Source organism: Clinocottus analis, unplaced genomic scaffold (assembly GCF_023055335.1).
Source record: "Clinocottus analis isolate CAN_PGR_092001 unplaced genomic scaffold, fCliAna1.0.p SCAF_16, whole genome shotgun sequence".
Classification (NCBI taxonomy): Eukaryota; Metazoa; Chordata; class Actinopteri; order Perciformes; family Cottidae; genus Clinocottus; species Clinocottus analis.
The window spans coordinates 7043573-7064934 of record NW_027175887.1 but is presented as its reverse complement, the minus strand read 5'-3'; the positions used below and the strand labels follow the sequence as shown (position 1 = coordinate 7064934).

At 43.2% G+C, this 21362-nt stretch overlaps 1 protein-coding gene across 1 annotated transcript in view; it reads left to right on the top strand.

The window, feature by feature from the left end:
• The first annotated feature begins 5703 nt into the window (after positions 1 to 5703).
• Positions 5704 to 21362, top strand: part of asic2 (acid-sensing (proton-gated) ion channel 2) — a 275335-nt gene continuing 259676 nt past the window's right edge. The window contains exons 1-2 of the mRNA XM_068578446.1: positions 5704 to 6046; positions 6942 to 7562. Of these exons, the coding sequence (XP_068434547.1) occupies positions 6987 to 7562 (576 nt within the window). The 5' untranslated portion in view covers positions 5704 to 6046; positions 6942 to 6986. The remainder of the gene's footprint in view (positions 6047 to 6941; positions 7563 to 21362) is intronic.

The window sequence follows — 21362 nt, the reverse complement described above, 5'->3', positions numbered from 1 at the left end:
AGAGTCAAGAAAAATACAAATAAAATTAATAAAAGTTTTAGTGCAGTTTAAGAAATAAAATGCAGTAGAGCGATGCAGCAGTTGAGTCTGGTTCAATTAAAGGCAACCTCAAACAAAAAAAGTCTACAACCTGGATTTAAAGGCGATGAGGGTCTCAGCAGACCTGCAGCTTTCAGGGACCTTGTTCCAGAAATGTGGAGCAAAAAAGCTGAACGCTGCCTCTCCGTGTTTAGTTCTGACTCCTGGAACAGAAAGTAGACCAGAAAGTAGACCAGAACCAGACGACCTGAGGGGTCGAGATGGTTCATCAGGTCGCAGCAGATCACAAACATACTTAGGCCCTGAACCAGTCAGTGCTTTATAAACCAGCAGCAGGGTTTTGAAGTCAATTCTTTGTTTGACAGGAAGCCAGTGCAAAGACCTCAGACCTGGAGCGATGTGATCCACTTTCCTGGTCTTAGTGAGGACTCGAGCTGCAGCGTCCGTGTCAGCTGCAGCTTTCTGAACTAAGCTATGTCTCTTCTCTTAGGCCTCGACGAGCGGTATGCAGGAATTCACAAATGTTAAGATTGGATGAAATTCAACTGCAGCAAAGAAAATAATGGAAATCTCATTTTAATCATCTCACTACGAGTGTCGGGAGCCGGTGCACTAAATTATCAAAGGGATAATAATGGAAACACATGTTGCACAAAATGATGTTCTTTTTAAATTGTCTTTATCTTTTTTATTTCATGAGAAATACTGATCATGTCTCCCCTCAGGCCTCATTCTTCAAATGAAACAATCGTAGACACAGAAATAACTCTTAAAATGAACTGCTCTCTTTCTGGTCATTAGGAAAGATCGATTCATCTTAATTGTTCTTGTGTCGAGTGAAAAGACAACAAAATGCAGTTTAGTATCTAACCAGAATTGCAAAAAGCAGTTTGATGTGTTGATATAAATAAATATATACATAGTTAAAGCCAGCAGGAGGTAGCATTAGCATCCAACTCCCTCTGCAGTTCAGTTCCTAGTGGACGTCATTAGTCATCGAACACCCAGTTAACAGACCTGATGATAAAACTCTTAATTGGAGGGAAACTTAATTTGACCAGAACAAGTCTCTTTGAAACGGACTGTCTTTGTGTGTGTGTGTGTGTGTGTGTGTGTGTGTGTGTGTGTGCGTGTGTGTGTGTGTGTGTAAAGAGAGGTTGCTCCTTCCTTTATCTGCACATCAACCAATTAAGACCTCCACAAATGAGGAGTTGGAGGTTGATTCCAGGAAGTCTGCATCTCCTGCTCACACGCCTGGAATAATTAGCCCTTCATCTTCAATCGGCTCTCGCCAGAGGTAACAATCAAACTGTCCAGTCTCGAGGACTCTGGTCGCTTCTTGCACATCCAAATTACCTCTCTTGTAAAGGCTTATTATTTTTCATAACTCCATTAAGATAGTCCGAAAGGGTAATTACTCTCTCAGTCTTGTCATGCATTGTAGAAGAAGTGCCGACTGACCCCCAAATAATGTAAGATTTTAAAAAAAGTTTCTTATCTGGTTTACTCTGGTTTAGAGTCCCGAGAGGAGCGAGATCTTTCTCATCTCTGATGTAAAGTACCGTTAACTCTCTGAGATTTAGATAAAGACTCCTGAAAGATCCATGAACCAAACTTTCAACTGTTCTGTGGTTTTTCACTCACGACGGGAGACGCACTCACATCACGGTGAAAGATTCAAACATGAAGGCAACACGGCCCATTCATAAAAACTGACACATGGAATGTTATTTACACTCACGATGGACCAATAGCAGGTGTGGTGTAATGTGATTATATTCACTTCTGGCAAATGTGCTGTAGTGTTGGATGAAAACAATATTATTGGGAATATTGGTTCACAAAACAATCTCACATCAGGGTCAATTTGGTTGCTGTTCTGGAGCTTTAGACCACAACACATGATCTTCATCAGCAGTTTGCTCAGCCATTGAACTTCATGTGTTCAAAAGTTCAGGTTCAACGTTTGACAAACCTATCCACCTTAAAGCTCCGCTGACTTAATACTCCGGGACTTTTGATTATATTTCATTCCTGTTAAATTCAAGTTCAATTTAAAAGGATGAACTTTACATTTTTAAGCCAAAGTGGAGAAGTAAGTTAAAGTTAAAGTGCTCAGAAGAATTTGAATGTGTACAACCTTCACAATCCTCTGAAAAAGGACGTGATATGATTGAAAGCGACTAATTTAACCTTGACGTGAAACTGGTTTGTCAACGTCTTCAAGCTCAAGGAGGAACTTTTAACCCTAAAATAAGAAGAAAAAAAAACACACTAAAGAAATAGTGAAAATGTAATATTCTAAAGTTGTTGATGCATTGCAGTTTCCTTCATGCCTTCTATTCCATATAATAAACTGCATGTATTCATGCAGGCTGCAGAGTACAAAGCCTCCTTCAGACGGTGACGCATTGAAGGAAAAACACTGAATAAATGAGTTGAGTAACAAAGCCGACTCAGAACGCTCTCCTCACAGAGCAGAGTGGGTCATTGAGTATTACAATCATGTGAATAATTTGCTTTGGCCTTCACAGTGACCACATCTGAACAAAACTTCACATCTGTACGACGTTATCATCAAAACACCAAATTAAGGAATATTTAATGCAAGAGTTCATCAGCATGAAGCAATCTGTGCCAAGACGGTGGCTCTGATTGTGTTGTAGGCTTATTTAGTTGTTCTTCAATTTGTCGTCTCCATGTTAAGAGTTGCTTTAAATATCCCTTTAGTCTGCGACGTAAAGAATTCATCTGACTCATATTTCAGAGGCTTTGCATTAATACCTTGCAAATTAAAAAGAGGAGAATATGGTAAGGCTCATAAGGCTTCCCGAAGAAAATAATCCCATGGCTGGAAAATTAGCTGCATAGATAAAGGCAGATAAGATTGCTAAAGTATAAAGCCTTATTTTCAACCCCGGAGACACCTTAATCCGTGTAAAACTGCGCTCATTACCTCACTGGAAAAAGGGGAGATTTGCTTAATTAAGTTATTAAGGAACCAGCAAACCCTGCAGCGACCTGAGACCACAGCGCGTTTCATTTGGGAGAGAGACTGTGATCGACTGACTGTGTGTGTGTGTGTGTGTGTGTGTGTGTGTGTGTGTGTGTGTGTGTGTGTGTGTGTGTGTGTTTGTGTGTATGTGTGTATTTTTAATTAAGATTTCTGTGTTGTTGCAACTTAGCAAGAAGCGCAAAGTGATGAGCAGATACCCCGAGATTCCAATGTTGTGTAAAGCCTCTTACATCATGTGTCAGAAGGACAATAATATAAACAGAGATTTGTCACAGAGTTTCACACTGAATCAAATTGTTGAACCATTTCCCATTTCCCAATTTGGGACTATTGTTCAGTTCAACAAAAGGTGGCAGATGCAAGTTGATCTGCATATCTTCTTGTTTATCATTCATCATATAAGTCATATCAAGTTTATGTTTTCACATCATTGGTATTTTCTATTTCTTTTGTTCTTTACTTAAAAGTCACTTCCGGTCGGCATCTCTCACAACAGTTTTTTGTCTTCATATTCTTTATCGGAGACCTGCAGGTGGACGGTCTCTGCCGGTTAATCTCAAGACAGATTGTCTGTTTTAGTTTACCTAATGCCCTTGAAAGAGCCCTCCCTAATGCACCATTAGAGGATGAGTTACTTTTTGAAAGGAGGAGGAGGAGGAGGAGGAGGAGGAGGAGGAGGAGGAGGAGGATCAAAACGACGAGTCAGCAGATGTGAGACACTGGAGCCGGAGGCCTCCAGGAGCCTGCAGGGAGCCCAGCACCACAGGACTCAGGAGGGGATGCAGGTGGGGCCTCGGATATGTAATAACACTTGTAATTGAAAGAGCAACATCACTTCTGGTCACATTCTGAGGTTCAGTTCTGCTGAACAAGACAGCGACAGTGTGGTAACAATCTAACTCTCTATTATCTACCTATCTGACGTTATCTCTCCATCACTCTGATAATGAGCTCACGGGCTAACGTGTGGCCGCTGCAACGGGCGTTGATGACGTGTTTGAGGGAACATCGCGACGCTTTCCCCTCAAACACACGCTCGACAATGAAAGGTTTGCCTTTGAGCTCGGAAGATGTATTATTTTTGATCTTGAACTGACTGTAATAAACATAGGTCATGTGGGTTTAACATTCCTTTATAATCACTTAATTACTGGCAAGCAGTCAGTGATTGCCAAATACGCAATCAATGGTTACGGATTAACGACTGTGATTGACACGCTGGCCTGTTGGTAACACATACGCTTTTTGCAAAATGGGAGCGAGTGTAATTGCAGTAGGGGGCAGGTGTAATGGATGCACGTTGTGTCATGTTCAACTAGTGATTGCTGATTATGACAGTAATCCGCATGACCTTTATTTACTGGTACAGTGGCCTACTTTGTCATGTTTTCCTCCCTTGAGCCCGATCCACTGATTTGACCTTTTCACAGATCTATTCGGAGTCTTTGTGTGAAAAAGAAGTAACTTAAAATCAGTGGACAGAAAGGCATTTCTATTGGAATTCAATCTGTTTGCATGAATATATTTTTTACTGTTGATGAATTATTGATCAGTGACACAAATAATCAGAGTAGGAAATAAGGAAAGTTCCATATTTTCAACAACGATTTTCAGGAATATACATACACATACATATACAACACAGCTGAAAGAAGAAAGGTAAAACATAAATACATATTTATACGCAGATCAATGTTTATATATATATATATATATATATATATATATATATATATATATATATATATATATATATATATATATAATGCCAAAATGAATAACATGCAATGTCTCGAAACAAGTCAAATTATTTGTGTAAACAAACGTAAAATGGAACAAATACTGAATCATTGATGTCATACTAGGTGGTAGTTATTATATGCATCATAGTCTTATTTATCTCATCTCAAATCTATATACTTGCCTATAAATACATCATATTTGGTTCCCTTTTTCCTATCCCCCTTCTGTTTGTTGTTAGTGTTTTTGACAACATATCGGATACATCATCTTTTATTATCAGTGTTGGTATCAGCTCCCAAAATAAACCAGCATTGTTCAGTTCCTCTCTCTCCCTCACCCTGTGAGTGTGATGTCATGTGTCTGAACTACTTCCATGTGTGACATTGTCGTCCAGCCTGTGCGACCACACTTCTTTGCCCGCTTTTTTGTTTCAGTCGTCTTATCTTATTTCTGTCCTCATCTCTCCCTTCAACCTCCTTTTACTCCTCCGTCTCTGCTTCTGCTTCACTTCCCCTGACACCCCCCCCCCCCACACACACACACCTCCCTCCTCCTTCCTCTCCATCCTCCCCCCCCCCCCCCTACTATCTGTCTTTCTCCGACAGCCTCCCTGTCCTCCATCCATCCATCTCCCCGTTTGTGGTGACGGACGAGATGTGGAAATATGAAAGACTGAGAGACAAATGAGAGAGCGAAGGTGGACGGAAGGGAGACACATTCAATCTGAGACTTCGCTGTGGAGAGAGCAGGGGAGGAGAGCGCCCCCCTCACCTCACCCCCTCCTCCCTCCATCCCCCCCTCCCCTCTCTCTCTCTCTCTCTCTCTCTCTCTCTCTCTCTCTCTCTCTCTCTCTCTCTCTCTCTCTCTCTCTCTCTCCCCTCTCTTGGTGCGAGCATGTGTGTTGGTGTGTGCGCATCCCGTCTCTCCCGGCTTCGCTGTTGTTCGCCGCCGCCACAGATGAGCTGGGAAGAGAAGGGAAAGCGGATGTATCTGGCCAGAGGAGGACGGGAGGAGTTTGGATCGGCGTGCGAGACTAACCCGCGGCTCTGATCACCAACGACTCGCTCTCTCTCGCTCTCTCTCTCTCTCTCGCTCTCTCTCCCTCTCTCCCTCCCCTCTCTCTGTCTTACTCTCTCTCTCTCTTTCACACGCGCACAGACACGCACACACACACACACACACGTGCGCTCTCAGACTTACACACACTCGCGCCGGCTGGATGTCTTCTCGCTAGGCTGAACGAGAGAGGTGCTTAGGCTTGTCATTAGTTGGGTGCGCGGAAGATCCACGCGCGCACGCGCGTTGTGTGTGTGTGTGTGTGTGTGTGTGTGTGTGTGTGTGTGTGTGTGTGTGTGTGTGTGTGTGTGTGTGTCAATTTGAGTGCATACTCATGCGTGAGTTACAGCGTGAGTGTGTGTGTGTGTGTGTGTGTGTGTGTGTGTGTGTGTGTGTGTTTTTGAATGGAGATGAGTCGGGACGTTAAACACACAGAGGCGGCTTTGATTGGCTCGCGTCTTAAGTGACTCTCACCTCTCGCCCCGGGTGTCACAGAGGACTTACCTCTGTGGATTTTGTCAATGGAATCGAGCAGTGACAGAGGGTGACAGAGGATGGAGTCGAGGGGGAGGCACTTTGGGATTTGGGTCGAGTGTGTGGGGTGTGTGTGTGTGTGTGTGTGTGTGTGTGTGTGTGTGTGTGTGTGTGTGTGTGTCGGGGGTGTAATAGGAGCCACAGGCAAGCTGGCAGCCACAGTAGCTCTGAGCTCGAGGGAGTGATTGAGAGTGGAGGTAGAAAAGAGAGGGATGCCCCGAAGGGAGCATCTTTCTCCTCTGTCTCTTACACTCCGCAGCAGTTATACGGGTGGTGGAGATCATGTTCTCCTTATGTGTACTTCCTCTTCTTTGTCAGTTGTTGCTTTGCTTTAAAGTTTAGTTTCCTGTACGTTATCATGTTTTGTGTTTGTGTTGCTGCAGGGCTCTGATTTGCCTCATACTTTTTTTCTCCTTTGTCTTTTGCTCTTTCATTCCTTTATTTTCTGTCTGTTCCTTCTCTCGTTCTCCCTCCTGCTTCATCAACATGCTCAATATGATCGCGGGGCTGCGAGTTTAAGTCTTTTACCGGCGTTTCCTCTCCGTCCGTGCAGGTGTGAGTGCACCAGGGGCTCCCCGGCTGAGGGGCTGGAGGGCTGATGATGGATCTGAAGGAGAGCTGTGGCAGTCAGGGGAGCCACGAGAGCTCCCGCCTGCACCCCACCTCCTGGCAGGCCTTCGCTCACACCAGCACGCTGCACGGCCTGCGCTTCATCTTCCCATATGGTCAGCCCAGCTTGCGCCGCTTGCTCTGGGCCGCCGCTCTGTTGGCCTGCCTGGGACTGTTAGTCCTGGAGAGTGCCGAGCGCCTGGCCTATTTCCTCTCCTACCCCCACGTGACCAGCATGGACGCCGTGGTGTCGTGTAGCCTGGTCTTCCCCGCCGTGACCATTTGCAACCTCAACGATTACCGCTTCAGCAGCCTCACGCGCAACGATCTGTACCACGCCGGAGAGCTGCTGGGCCTGCTGGACGTGCACCTGACGATCCCCCAGCCGCACCTGGCCGAGCCCGACGTGCTGGCTTTCCTGCAGGAAAGGGCCAACTTCACCGCCTACAGGCCCAAGGCGTTCAGCATGAAGGAGTTCATCGACCGGGTCGGCCACGACCTCAAAGAGATGATGCTCTACTGCCGCTACCAAGGCCAGGAATGCAGCCACAGCGACTTCAAAACCGTGAGTCCACTCAAATTCTCCTTTAGATGTTTGCTCTGCTGGGGTTTAAGCCTTTTTGCAGCATCCCGGCCCTCAGAGGGCTCTCTGCTCGTGAGACGTTCTGAGTCTTGCAAGATTCCAGAGATGGCTGATGTATTTTCTTTTTTTTTTGCCAGCAAAATGACTTGATGTATGCTGATAGCTGCTCTTTCCCTCCCACGCTGCTACGCTGGGTTTCTCCTGCTGGGTTTTTCTCCTTCAGACTCAGGTCGGCTCTCGAGCTTTGATCTGCAAATACACTCTCTGCTGGTGCCGTGTTGTTGTTTTCAGCCTGCACGTAATAGCATTGTGCTTACTGGCATATGCAGTTCTGCAACAGGTCTTCAGCGTGTTTTTGTCGCTGGAAGAAAGCAATTGCTTCGTCTCAGGGCCACAGTGTTATCTCAAAGCTGTTCCTTTATTTCTCCAGCCAAGAAGTTCAAGTTTGGGTTCAGCGTCCGAAATGCGTCCAAAGTGGAGCGTTATTCGGCTGGTTGCTATTGGTGTTTGCTTACTTACTGATTCTGTGTCAATACTTGTAACATCTGATGCCATACAACAATAGCAAGGTGGTGTTGTGTGGGTGACATGCAGTGATTCAAGGCTGTTATGCTTTTGCAAATACTTTGTTGGCAGATCAAAGCAAGCAATTTGTGGCAAATTGAATCAGCATTCAGCCACTTGTTGCATTCTGAGACTGAGTCTATTGGAGAGCTCATTGCATACAGCATATGAATATGAGACACGAGAATGGTGAAGCTTCAATATGATATTCATGAAAACCCTGTCTGTCTTTTCTTCAATGACTTTCTAAAACACCTTGGGAAAGTAATGCCAAGGGTAGTTTTTAGAGGTTTACTTCACTATTACAAATCATACACGTATCTAATTTCTACAGATCATTTTGAAATGTTTTATTCTGCTGTTTGAGACTGTTGTCAGACTCTCTTGAGTTGTGCTGTGATTGGTATTTGCTACAAATATCAGCATCAATGTCATCATCACATGGGACGTTTGTAGTAGGCAATTGATGTGACTCGATCAATTCGACTGGTATTGTCGACCAGTGTTAGTGAGCAATGTTTCTTTGAGGGTTGCACGTGTTTTTATAGTATTTCATCATTTAGTGTTCATTTTTTCAGTTCCATTCCTGAAACAGATTTGAAGTTTGGACCTTTGAGCTCTGGTATCTGATCAGTACTCAGCGTCGGCAGTATTGAATGGAGGTATAGGAATTGACTCTTCGTTGAGTCCCGCCTCTTGAATGCCACGCAGCAATGTTTGTCATTTCAACCGGTAAAAGCAATGGTCATCGCCAACAAATGCAGCATTTGAATGAGACACTTGCTGACGTTAACTGCTCTGTGCTACGAAGGCTGGAACGATAGAAACAATTTGATCAGAGATGCCAGATACAGACTGCAACTAGCAATTATTTTGATTGGTGATTATTCTACTTCTTCATTTATTTTCGATTGATTGATTGATTGCTTGATCTAATAAATGTCGACAAACTCTGAAAAAAAAAGCCCATCGCAACATGTCCGTACCCAAAATGACAACTTGAAATCCAAAAGTCGATAACATTCTAGTGTTTGTTAAGAGAAGCCGCAAATTACAGAAGCTGATGCACCATTGTTGAATAATTACTGAAAGGACTGATGGGTTATCAACATAGTGGCCAATTATTTTCTGTTTAATTAATCCACTTATTCTTTCAGCTGCAGCTTAATTCATCGAGTACTTTGCCAAACAGGAGTTGGATCCCGAAAAGAACTGCCCATGGCAATGCAAGCCTCTCACTGTGACAACGTGTTATGCAGACTTGACTAAATTTCACTGCGTAGCAATAAGTGGGAACCGATGACTTCCTGGTACAGTAGAACAATGCATTAAAATCCGCTCCTTTTGTTTTCCTTCGATTCCCTTGTTCTATGGAGTCACAGCACGCTGTATGCATCACAGGACGGGGTCACGTCACGGGCAGCTGCCTCACGAGCAGGCCGACTGTCTATTTAAAGCTCGGACGCAGATCGCAGCTGATACAAATCTGTATTAACGAGATGTTCTGTCCGTTTGTCGGCCTCGAAACTGACCAGCGAAGCATGCACAGCCCTGGAGAAGCCTCTGGGATCCACTGTGCGATCATAGGGTCTCCATTTTGTAGCGAGCGGACACTGTTGCCGTCAACCGAGCAGATCAACAGCGTCGTCGCGCCTTACAGTCTGAGACGTTAAAGCTTTCCTTTTGAATTGACGTCGTCACCTTTTCATCCGGAGAGACGCTCAACGATGAGAGGTGGATTTGAACAACCACAACAGGGGAATCACATGTTGGCCGCGGGGATTTTCGAGTCGTGCTTTCAGACGGACGCTTCGCCGGGAGTTTTGATCCATATTGCAGTAAGCCGCAGCAGAGCTGCAAGTCTGCCAGGAGAACATTTTCATAATTTAATTCAGTTGAATCATTAGGGAGTTAATACAAAGCTGGCGTGGCCATGTAGCCCAATCGGTCTCCATCTGACTGCCCTTCGTATCCGTCTTGCATGTTGTGTGATGCGCCTTTGACCTCAAGCCAGGTTCAAAGATAATCATGTTGACAGAGAGGCTACTAGAAGGCACTGTCATCCTCTTTGCCCTCTGCCTGTTGCTGCCGCTGAGCTCCTCCTGACTTCTCCCTCCACTCCACTCCGCTCCGTCTCGTCTCTCTCCGTCACTGCGGCGACACACCTTCACATCTCCGCCGCCTTCTGAGAGGGAAGAAAAAAAAACAAAAACAAAAGAGGTCACCAAAAATAGAAGACAAAGAAAACACATGCATGAATGCACGCAGACACATGCATTCAGACAAACACAGACACATCAAAATATATGCATACATGAATGAGTACACGCGCACAAACACACACACACACATGAAGGGACAACATTACCGTGACACTCCAGGGAGCGGAGTCAGCGTTTGATTGACATTGTGATGAATGACCGTAGGGAGGATTGTGGGACACGGGAGTCAGTGTGATGTGACTGATGGAACTGGAGCAGAGCGCCGCATAAAAGGGAAGCGACAGCATAGGTGTGCACTTTTCCACTTATGTACCAGTATTATATGCCGTGCATAGTTTGTAGCGTCTTTGTACGCGTGCAGACTGCTTATGGTTGCCCACGAGGAGAACATAACTCTACACAAGCCGGTCCAGTTTTATCTTCAATACAATATCTTCTTGCCAAACATGCTTAGTGGTCAGAATACAAGCTCAAACTCAGTTAGTACCGCACAGTCCAAGAATCCACTTGTTCAAACAGTTTTTTTGTGTGGTTTTACTATTTTAAAAGCGTTCTTTTTTTATGGGGTTTTTGCGTTTTTTTGCTTTATAAATTAGTAAGTTGGTTACTTTCTAAAGGTGTGACTGTGTATCAGTGACACATTTTTTTTACAAACAGTAGTGCTGAAGGGAAAACATTTGTATTGCATGTCTTTTTGCTTGAATCATATCATAATGACATGACGATATTGCATTATAGTGTTTTCAAAATTCTAATGTTCAAGTGAAGAATCCTGGAAAAGAAATTCTGGCATTAAAAACTAACAAGCTGAGTTACGGATGCCTTTAGTCAAAAACCAGGAAGGAATTGCACTACTGAAAATGCGATTATATGTTTGAGGTATTACAACATTTACATTTTAACTGTGGAAAGACCGGCTCAGTACGTGGTTTGATCACACATTTGAGCATGAGAAAAACTAAAAAGTGTTCATTTTTGAAAGTTTAGCATAAATAAATGTTACATTTTGCCTTTCTGTGTTAACACAACTGCAATCGGTTCAAATAGAAACACTTCATAGTCTTATAGACACTTTTCTCTGCTTTCATGTCATAATGTGACATACTGCCTTCATCCTGCAATAAGCACTGCTGAGTCATGAATCAATCTTGATTTGAATTGTGACTCCAAGAATTAAAATCAAATATTGGAATACTAAATGATTCACACGCCTATATCATCTATCATCATCTGTTAACTGAACTGATGACGACAGGAGATGTGTGAGGAGAATATGTTCCTGTGACAAACTCCGTTATGATTTGATTTGTTTCACATCAGCCACCTTTGAGAATGTGTGATGTTTTTAGTGCAGGTCGATCATTGACTGTGTGATTTAGTGGACTTCACCGTGCCTGTGTTTCTTTTGTTACTACGACCAAGATGAAATGCTGATTGATCACACTGACAAGTCACATCAGTGTCTGCCGGAGCGTATCGGCTTAGTGTGTCTGAGCTGCACTCACTGCATGCTTCATGTTATATATATATATATATATATATATATATATATATATATATATATATATATATATATATATATATATATATATGTTGCACACTCAGCCTTAATGTGAGGCCTGATAGCAGCCAAATTCTGTATCACACAGACACTAATTAGCCACTTGTCTATTCCTCTGACCAGAGCCTTGTTGAAACAGCAGTGCACATATAATGGTGTTGGCTGTTTACAGCAACAGTAATTAGCCATTAAACACAACCTGTGGCCTGAGCACTCCACTGTCTGATCATTGCATGGCTTCATTTTTCTCGCTCTCGCCAGCAGAGCGGCAAAAGGCTGCCAGTCACCCATCGGGGAGGGTGGCGTGCTTTCTAATCCGTCCTCCTCTCCTCCTCCTCCTCCTCCTCCTCCCGCTCCTCCTCCTCCTCCTCCCGCTCCTCCTCTGGCCACTACCACTGCATTTTTATCATTTTCAGATTCATTTCTCAACATTTGAAAGCCCAATGAATCACATTTGTTTTTAGTGGTAGTACTGTATTAATCACTAATGTGGCATTATTACCATGGCATTTCACATTCCCGGCAGGCACCGTGTCTGAGTCTCTTAAAGGGCATGGAAAGCACCGCTGCCACCCACAAGCACGCCTCCCTAAAGCGCCTGGAGAGGCAGCAGCAACCTGTGCTGTTTAACCAGCTTGGACGAGAAGCTGGAGTGCAGCCACAGACGGGGAGCTCGGTGTGGATGGTGCTTATGTGATAGACACTGCAGCTGTCTGCAGTGGTGGATTGTGGTCAGCTGATGTTATAGTGAGTGTTGTAGTGAGGCTTAAATGAGCTGCAATTTCCCCCTGAAGGGTTTTCCTCACCCTCAAACAACTGATTCTGGTTTGGAGCTGTACTGGAGATTATTGGCTTAGTGATTAATGAAATGATTAATTTGGTTGGCATGTTGGAACACAGTAATGCCGTTTGTTTTTCTGTCCAACAGGAAAAAAAACAGACATAATTCCATCGTCTATTTTCAGAGCTTTATGCGCTTCAGTTGAGTGCTTCATGAAAAAGATGCAGAAATGTCAGACGATCTCGCAGACTTGATTCCTGTGTGAGCTACCAGTAGACACGTTTTCTTTTTTCCTGAGCTTCACCTGTGAAGTGTAGAGAGGGACTAAACGGAAACACCACGAGCCAGTCAATGTGAGCTCCTGTGCACATAATAAATGTAAAAATAATAATACATCCGATTTCGAAAGCGCTTTAAAAGGTACTCAAGGCACTTTACATGGTAATGGCAAACCATAGAGGCAGCAATTAAACAAGATGTAAGAGTGAAAATACCAAAACGTTTAACAAGTAGGTTAAAAGTAGATTTAAATAAATGATGAACGTCTCGGGGGGGTAAGGAGGTTGGCGTCTGCGGATCTGAGGTTGCGGGTGGGAGCGTGTGGGTGCAGGAGGTCAGAGAGGTATGGAGGTGTTAAGGGCTGTAGAGGGCTTTGGAGGTGATGAGGAGAAGCCAGTGGAGGTTTTTGGAGGACTGGGGTCATGTGGTCTCTGGTGCAGGAGTGGGAGAGGAGACGGGCAGCTGCGTTGTGGATGTATCGTAGTTTATTGGTGTTTTTTTTCGTGAATGTGCCGTACAAAGGAAGAATTAAATGAATAAAACGTACAGTGAGGGGATGTCCACATATTGTTATGCCAGGGGAGTATGCTGTTGTTTACTGTTGTTATTGTGTACTTGACACTGATTAAGGAGCCCGTTTCTGTTTACATCTTCACACACTTTGATGCTAAGCTTCCAGTTTATTTCACCACTGACTGATGATTTCTTTTTCTCTTATTGAATCGTTGCTCTTGGGAATCTTTGTCACTTTCTGTACTTTCAGCTGTCAGTTTGTTGAACTATTACACAAGGTTTCTGTTGTAGAAAACATGACTTTTTTTTGTGTGCAAACCCTCCGTAAAATAACATCAATTCGCGAAGAGGACATTTTACAACTTACACGCATGAAATATAGAGTAGTCCTCTCAGCCGTCTGGCTCCAACAAATCAAGACACTGTGGCAGACGTCGTACAGTTCAAGTGTTTGTATGGATCTGATGCAGCAGGAGAATCTACGCACGACATTTAGACGGGCTTTCTGCATGCTCAGCATGAAAAAAATGTCAAGTTTAAATGCATTCCCTAACCCAGAGCCACACGTCAGAGGTGCGCTTCACTTTCAAAGTGCAGAAGTGGACATAAAACAACCTTTTTTGCTGGAATGCGTTAAATTATTTTGTGTGCTCATTTCACTGTGCGGTTAACGGAGTGCCGAGGGATTGAACTGTGGTTTGGAAATGAATAAATGGACTTTATACAGTCACTATGAATCAATCCAAAAATGCTGATCCTGGAGTTCGGCTTTGGACATCCCGAATATATATTGTTATATAATTATGTTCCATTTTTTTGTCCTCGTAAATCACCCAGCGGTCTTTTAAGCGGGACAGAAAATGAGAGGTTTATGGCAGAGCCAGAGGTCTGTGTCAGTGGCTAAGAAGAGGACATGAAGTCATGGTTTTGATGTTGCATTCACACCTGCAAAGGGAGAAGAGGAAGCTGGGAGTACGGCCCATTACCTCAGCAGCCCGTCTGGAGACCTACTTCATCACGGCCACGAGAGGAGGAGGAGATGCGAGTGTGTGTCTGTCTGCGTGCGCCTTCATGTGCTGGTGGATATATTTTCACGTGTGTCGGTTTGTGTTGTAATGTGCTGTCACATGTGGCTTCGTTCTGTGTGTGTGTGTGTGTGTGTGTGTATATATGTGTGTGTGTGTGTTCCTTTTGGCAACAGTAGTTAGCTTCTAGACACACGGCGTCTTGCATGGTAATGATGATTTTATACTTTATTGATCTGCCTCGGAAATCCTCTTTTTATTTACTTCCCTCTTCAGACAGTAAGGTCAGCACCCTGGTGCGTCATAAAAAAAAACAGTAACTTGCTTTCAGGTTGTCTATTTGACGATGTTAAGTATTTTTCCATTCCTAGATGTAACAAGAACAGTTTTCCTTCCCTGTTGAAACTGTAATAGCTTCAACTCAGCACTTATTTCAGATTGATTTTTGCTGAATTACACCTGAAGAAAAGTCAGAATGATAGGCTCAAGCCAATCATAGCAAATTTATGTTTTGGTGATAGTTCACACTGTTTCTTTTGGTAAGAAACTAGGGACGACGTTGGTGCCGGGTGTCGGCATTACATTTGTACGGTCTCGGCAGCGTGTGAGAGCTCTTTGGCTCTCTCAAGCTCCTCGATAAGCTGCCTGAACAGACGACTTTACTCAACATCTAACTGCTCAAACCTGGAGGGCTGGTGTAGGGAAAGAAAGTCTCACGACCACCTCAAACAGACTGACAGAGTCTCTTCAACTCCCCTTTTTTGTGCACCTGTCTTCCTCTCTTTAATCTCTGAAAGCTGCCCAGGAGCTCTCTTAAGCTCAAGAGTCACCTCAGAGACGTGTGCTCTGGGCCTCGTGGGTCCGTTTGCTGAAGGCAAGAGATTTATGGAGCTTTGATTGAAAGTGGCCTCTACTTAAATGGATACCTTGATATGTTGAGTTGGAGTGTCTTTTTTGTAATCCTCTCTCAGCACATTTGGCCCACCCGGGAGTGTAAGTCAGGACTTGGGACATCAGATAAGCTCATTAACCATTTTGTTTTATTTGAGTCAATTAGTCAAACTGTACATTCCCAGAGATGCTCGATGCTTCACATGGTTGAAAAGGTTTCATTTCTCCAATGTTTCAATGATTTTCCATACAGTGAATATCTGAAGAGGTGCTACAATAAGCATTTCTACGTCGCAATGGGACTTTTCAGTCTGCTGAAATACCAGACTAAAACTTTAAATGTCAGGCTACGTCTTCAACAGTTCCACCTGCCTCACCGCCACCCTCCTCCTGTCTCCAGGTACGACTTGCTGTGCTGCTGGAAAGAATCTCACATCGGTGTCAGGACAATGTGCGCTCTTTTTGTCAAAATGATGCTTGTGTGCAGGACAGCATGATTTGAAATCACAGACATTGGCCCCGCGAGGCCAAAGTTGGATTGATTTTCTGTCTCGGCTATTTCTGTTTGACCGGGGACTTTCTTCTTATTGTATGTTGTCCGGTTCCGTCGTTGTGGAATAAGAACAGGCTGAAGGCTCGAGGAATGGGTTTCAATGTTCGTCTAATCCAATTCTGCAGCCAGCTGAATTCCTCATGTACTCATGTAAATTGTCTGAGGCCATGTGGCTCGCTGATTGATTCATTCAAAAAGATTAAAGATTGACTGCTAATGCTTTTCTCTGTGTGATGGTTTTGTATTTGCTGCTGTTTCATAGCACATTTTTGCAACAAATTAAAGTTATGAAATGATAATACACCAGTATTATGTTTTTTCTGTGGCTAAAAAAACAATTAAAGTATTTTTCCCTTTTGAAAGGACACACGCCTTATTATTTATTGATTTGCAAATGAGCCTTCGCGAAGCCGCTCAATAGAACGACCACTGTTCAACCTTCACGAGCAGGTCTGTCAAGCTTCCAGCGCCGTGTATGAAACCTACCAGTCAGAAAGCAAACATCCTCAAAGTTTAGAGTAGACTTCACATCCAAAGCCAAAAGCAGAGGTGGGATCTTGGATATGGATTTAAAAGTCTGGGCCACACTGTTAAACCCATACCATGAAGCCATATCAGGCTGAGTGAACACCCAGTTGCAGACCGATACAGGATCGCTGTGAAGAAACACAATGAGGAGGATAAAACGGGGACATTATATCCAAAATAATTGATTGTGTGAAGTTTCGTGGGGCTTTTGAGTTGGCCTTGCATGACACGACTGACTCCTCTGACAACGCTGGCATTTTCAAGCGATTGCTGGATGTTGTAGCCTCCTTAGACACTGTACAGGAGGAGACAGCCAGTGTTTTTAAAGACATGTCAAAGACGGCACAAAACCAGCTGTTTGACGGGATGCTGTTATTATATGATTTGTAAGTAACCCAATATGTGTTCTGCCTTTAAAACAGTTTTGTCAATTCATTTTGTTGTTTTTGTTGCATGTGTTTCACCTGCCATAAGCTACATTTATCTGGTTTCCGGTTTTAAGGATGAGTTGCTTTTATTTTGAAGACGACTCGCAGAATGAAAAAGGAAGTCGTATTGAATGTTGAAAAGGAATTATGGTCAATTTCTTATACAAATGAGAAATGGTATTAATGGTAGCGCTGCCCCGAAGAGGCACAAGGTTAGTTAAAGTTGTAATACATGCAATAACTGGAAATTGTGTTGGCTCTGCGTGTGTATGCTAATAATGCTAACGAGGAGTAAGCTATATAATTATCGTTATGGGCATTTGTACACAACTCTTACGTTGGTTTTGGGAATTTATCAATACATTTGCAAGTGCAGGACTATCTTTTGAAGGGGTCTGTGCGACGTGATATATATATATATATATATATATATATATATATATATATATATATATATATATATATATATATATATGTGTGTGTGTGTGTGTGTGTGTGTGTGTGTGTGTGTGTGTGTGTGTGTGTGTGTGTGAGTGAGTGAGTGAGATAATGAATAAGATGTCCTTATTATGTAAAAGTGTTGGAGTAAATGGTAAATATTTAACTATAAAGAAGTTGATGTCTTTTTGTTGCATTGAATCAAACTGGATGTTTGTTAAAATTGATAAGTTTGGCCTTACCAACTGCTGCCACCGAGTGTGGCAGACCTCCCTCGCAACACAACTACTGTGTTTGCTCAAAGGCTAGAGGCTAATAACTTTAGCTAGCTTAACCAAACAAAGACAGCTGAATAGAAATCACGATAAACTCATGACATCGTGTGTGTGGCTCCAGCCGCCGACGTGCAAGCCGAATCATTTAGTTTTATATGAGACAATGAAAGCTCCATGGAGTCATCTTCGTCGAACGTTAGCTTGAAAAAGAAAAACACTATATTGACACACCCTGCTGTGCAGTAACAATGCTGTGGAGTTTTCTGCCTCAGAGAAAGTCACATTATTGCAATCAATCAAAAGCATGTGGGTGTGTAAATGTAACCAGCTCGTGAAGCTCATGCCTCAGAAGCGCACTCCGTCTCGTGGCCATGCTACATTCCTGTCATCCATCAATAATTTGTGTTGAGAAAAAAATCTGCTTTTCATTCTGCCTTTTTTTTTTTTATCTGCTCCCAAAACTAGATGTTTACTACTGTTTAGAAAAGAAGAAAAAACAAGCATTTTGTTCCCCAGCGACTCAGTAATGTCTCACTTCTGCTCCCCTCTTCAGTGCGGCAGCTGCACTGTGGAGGAAATGAAGCAAAGCCTGCATGAACGACGGCTTCATGCTTGTTTGCGTAATCACAAACGGCCAAATGACTGGACTTTGCATTATTCTACCTCCAGGTGAACAGTCTGTAAAAAATAAATAGACGAGCTACCCAAACCTTGTTACCATGGGGACACCAGAGACAAACAACACGGCGGTATGAAAACACAAGGCGATCACAGCATATCCCCATGTCCTCACTTAGAGGAGAAATAGTTTAGGCGGTGACGGCACTGAATGTGAAGCATCTGCCTGTTGAAATGCTCCTCATTGTGCTAAAAACACAAAAGCCTTTAATAACAGACGGAGTTCAGATGGTGTTTGAGATGCTGTCTTGCATGCTTCTGAACTTCTAACCTTTTCTTGCAATAGGCCAGCATGTGTATTTTGTGAATTCACCCCACTCATCCTCTGAGAGCTCATTTGGGTGAATATTTGATCGAGCCTAATGCCTTCTTATGAAGCTGCATTGTAACGACAAGAATGTCTTTTTTTTTCCAAGGGTGAAACTTTCCTTTGATATAAAACATCCTTCAGTACAATCAGTAACATAAAAACGCCTGCCAAAACGACCCCAGTGCGAACAAATGGTTCTCACTATAAACAGTGAGGACTCACCTTGTCCTTTCTCTCTTTTTACCTCTATCTGTCTTTTCTCAGTGCAATAATTCCTTTCCAAGTTTGTTTCAGTCCAACCGTCTTTACTTTGCCTCCTCCGCGTTCACGCTCTTCTGCTCCGTTTTGGCAGTTGCCACCTCGCTTTCCCTCCCCATCCATTATTTAATGAGCGGTTGCTTGGATGTCCACAGATCTAGAGCCAAAGCTCCATCCCGAAATCTCTGCATGCTGCACAGTAGGGCGACCAGTGCCATTAGTAACTGTCTCTATCGTGGCATGCTACCACAACACTTCCTGTACCGCTGCTGGTGATACCGGCTGGTGTTCCTGACGAGATGAGCGCGTCCCCGTGAAGCCGGCGTGCCAGCTCATTGTCAGCATCAGCCGAGACGCGGAAGGGTCGGCGGTCGCGGCGTTTGACTTTTTGTTAATGTGTACCGACAGCCGGCGAGCAGCGGAGGCCGTGTTTGATCTGGTATCTACATGGACGTCTACTCAGCGTGAGGACGACTGGCAGGCGGGCAGGAGGGAGGGCGGGCGGGGCAGAGCTCAGTTTGGGCGTGTGCGTTAATGTTACAGCGGGCTGGAAGACGATCGCGACTCCCAAAGTGTCTCACGCCTGGAAAACATGATGAGGGCGGGAGGAGAGGAGGAGAGGGAGAGAGCGAGAGAGCTACAGTGTGTGAGATCAGTTGGTAATATACACACTGAGTAGTTATAAGTGAAGTGTGTTACATAAGGAAGCCTACTTAGAAAACCTTACATGACCCTTTTAATATAGTCCAAGGTGACATTTTCAAATTCCTTGTTTTATCCGAACATCAGTCCAAACTCATAGGTATTAGTATTACTGTCTTAAAGAAAACCGTTGACAAGTTTCAGAAGCAGGAATCAGAGAACGGTTGTCTTTTTATAGCTTGAAACAATTAGCTTATGATCAAAATAGTTGCGAATGTTAATTCCTTTTTTTTCTGATCGTCTAAGAAAGTAATCAATTAATTGTTGCAGCTTTAGTCTTTTGGTCATTGTAATGTTAGAAGAAAGTTTAAAAAAAACCAACTCTTTTAGAGCCCAAGGTGACGTCTTAAAATAGCTGTTTTCCTCCCAATGAGGGCAACTTAACATTGTACAGTGCAAACTTGTATTTAGTAATAAAAGCAATGTATTTCAAATACTGATTCCAGTATTTCTATACATTATACATTCACATGACATGGCAACAAGCATACCTAGATAAGGATAAGGATATATTAGATAAGGATATAGTAATATAGCATATTGAGGATTTAGTATTCCTCCGCCATGGGGACAGTATGGGGAGGGCTATGAAACTGCCGTTATTCCTCATGTTTGAAAATAACATGTGTATATCCTTCATTATTTCTTCATGGATCACATTTCCTCTTTATACTTTATTAGCATGCTTTCACCATATTGTTTTTTTAATTAAATAACTATTTTTGGCCATAATACCTTCTAACAATCAAGAACAGCAAAGTGTTGAGTTTATGATAATATGACAACATAGCATAGTGGAGAAAAGCAGCAATCCTCACATTCATGAAGATGGTAGCAGTAAATGTCAAATGTTTGATTAATAAATTTCTTAATAAATACATTGCTAAGTGTTTAATAATATATTAGTAGAGGCCCTTTTGTATCTTCTGCAGCTAAAGATGGACTGTGGTATCCGTGCTCATTTTTCAAATTTCTAAAAAGCTCAGTCCGCACATCAATTACACCCCAAGGATACAAGTTACCGGAGGCCTCAGATGTCTTGTTAAAAAGGGCTCTGGGTACACAGCTAAACCTCATTAAACTTCACAAGGGAAAGTCATAGGGGTATAGCGATAATTCCAAAACAAGAGGGATTGGTAATTAAGGTGCATGATGAACTGACTCTGGCAACCTTCAGTGATTCAAACAGTGAATTCACTGAAAGCACTGCGGCTGCTGAAAGCCTCCTGGATCACTTGTCACGTGTCTGTCCCGTCTCGAGGTTCCATTCACAAAAAAAAAATAAAAAATGTTGCACTAATGACATCACATCGCAAACATGTCCATTATGTTTCGCAGCTGAGTGCACTTTGTCCTTTTTTCGTTTGTATTAGGGCCTTATTTTTCATTTTGTTGTTTTTTTTTCCTCATGTATTTTCAAAAAATGACAGGAAGGGGCGATTTTCTCCATTTATTTTTCATGACACAGCGGTCATTGCATCAGGTCACTGCATCCCGAGATGAATGAGTTTGAAGGGAGCATGACGATGCGTTCTCCTGTCTATAATCACGGCTGCCACGATCACCGGAGCGTCTGCCGTGACGGCGCTTCAACTACCACCGACCCGACGAAGACCATAATGATTTCACTGGAGCTAAGTGTGGCTGCTGCGCTTTGTTTTTTTGCAATCAGGGTCATTTGATTAAAAAGGGCACCTTAATGGTATATGCACATTGCGTAATGTAAATATATTCAAACAGATAAATATACATGCTCTGTGCTTTTCACCCTTTGCG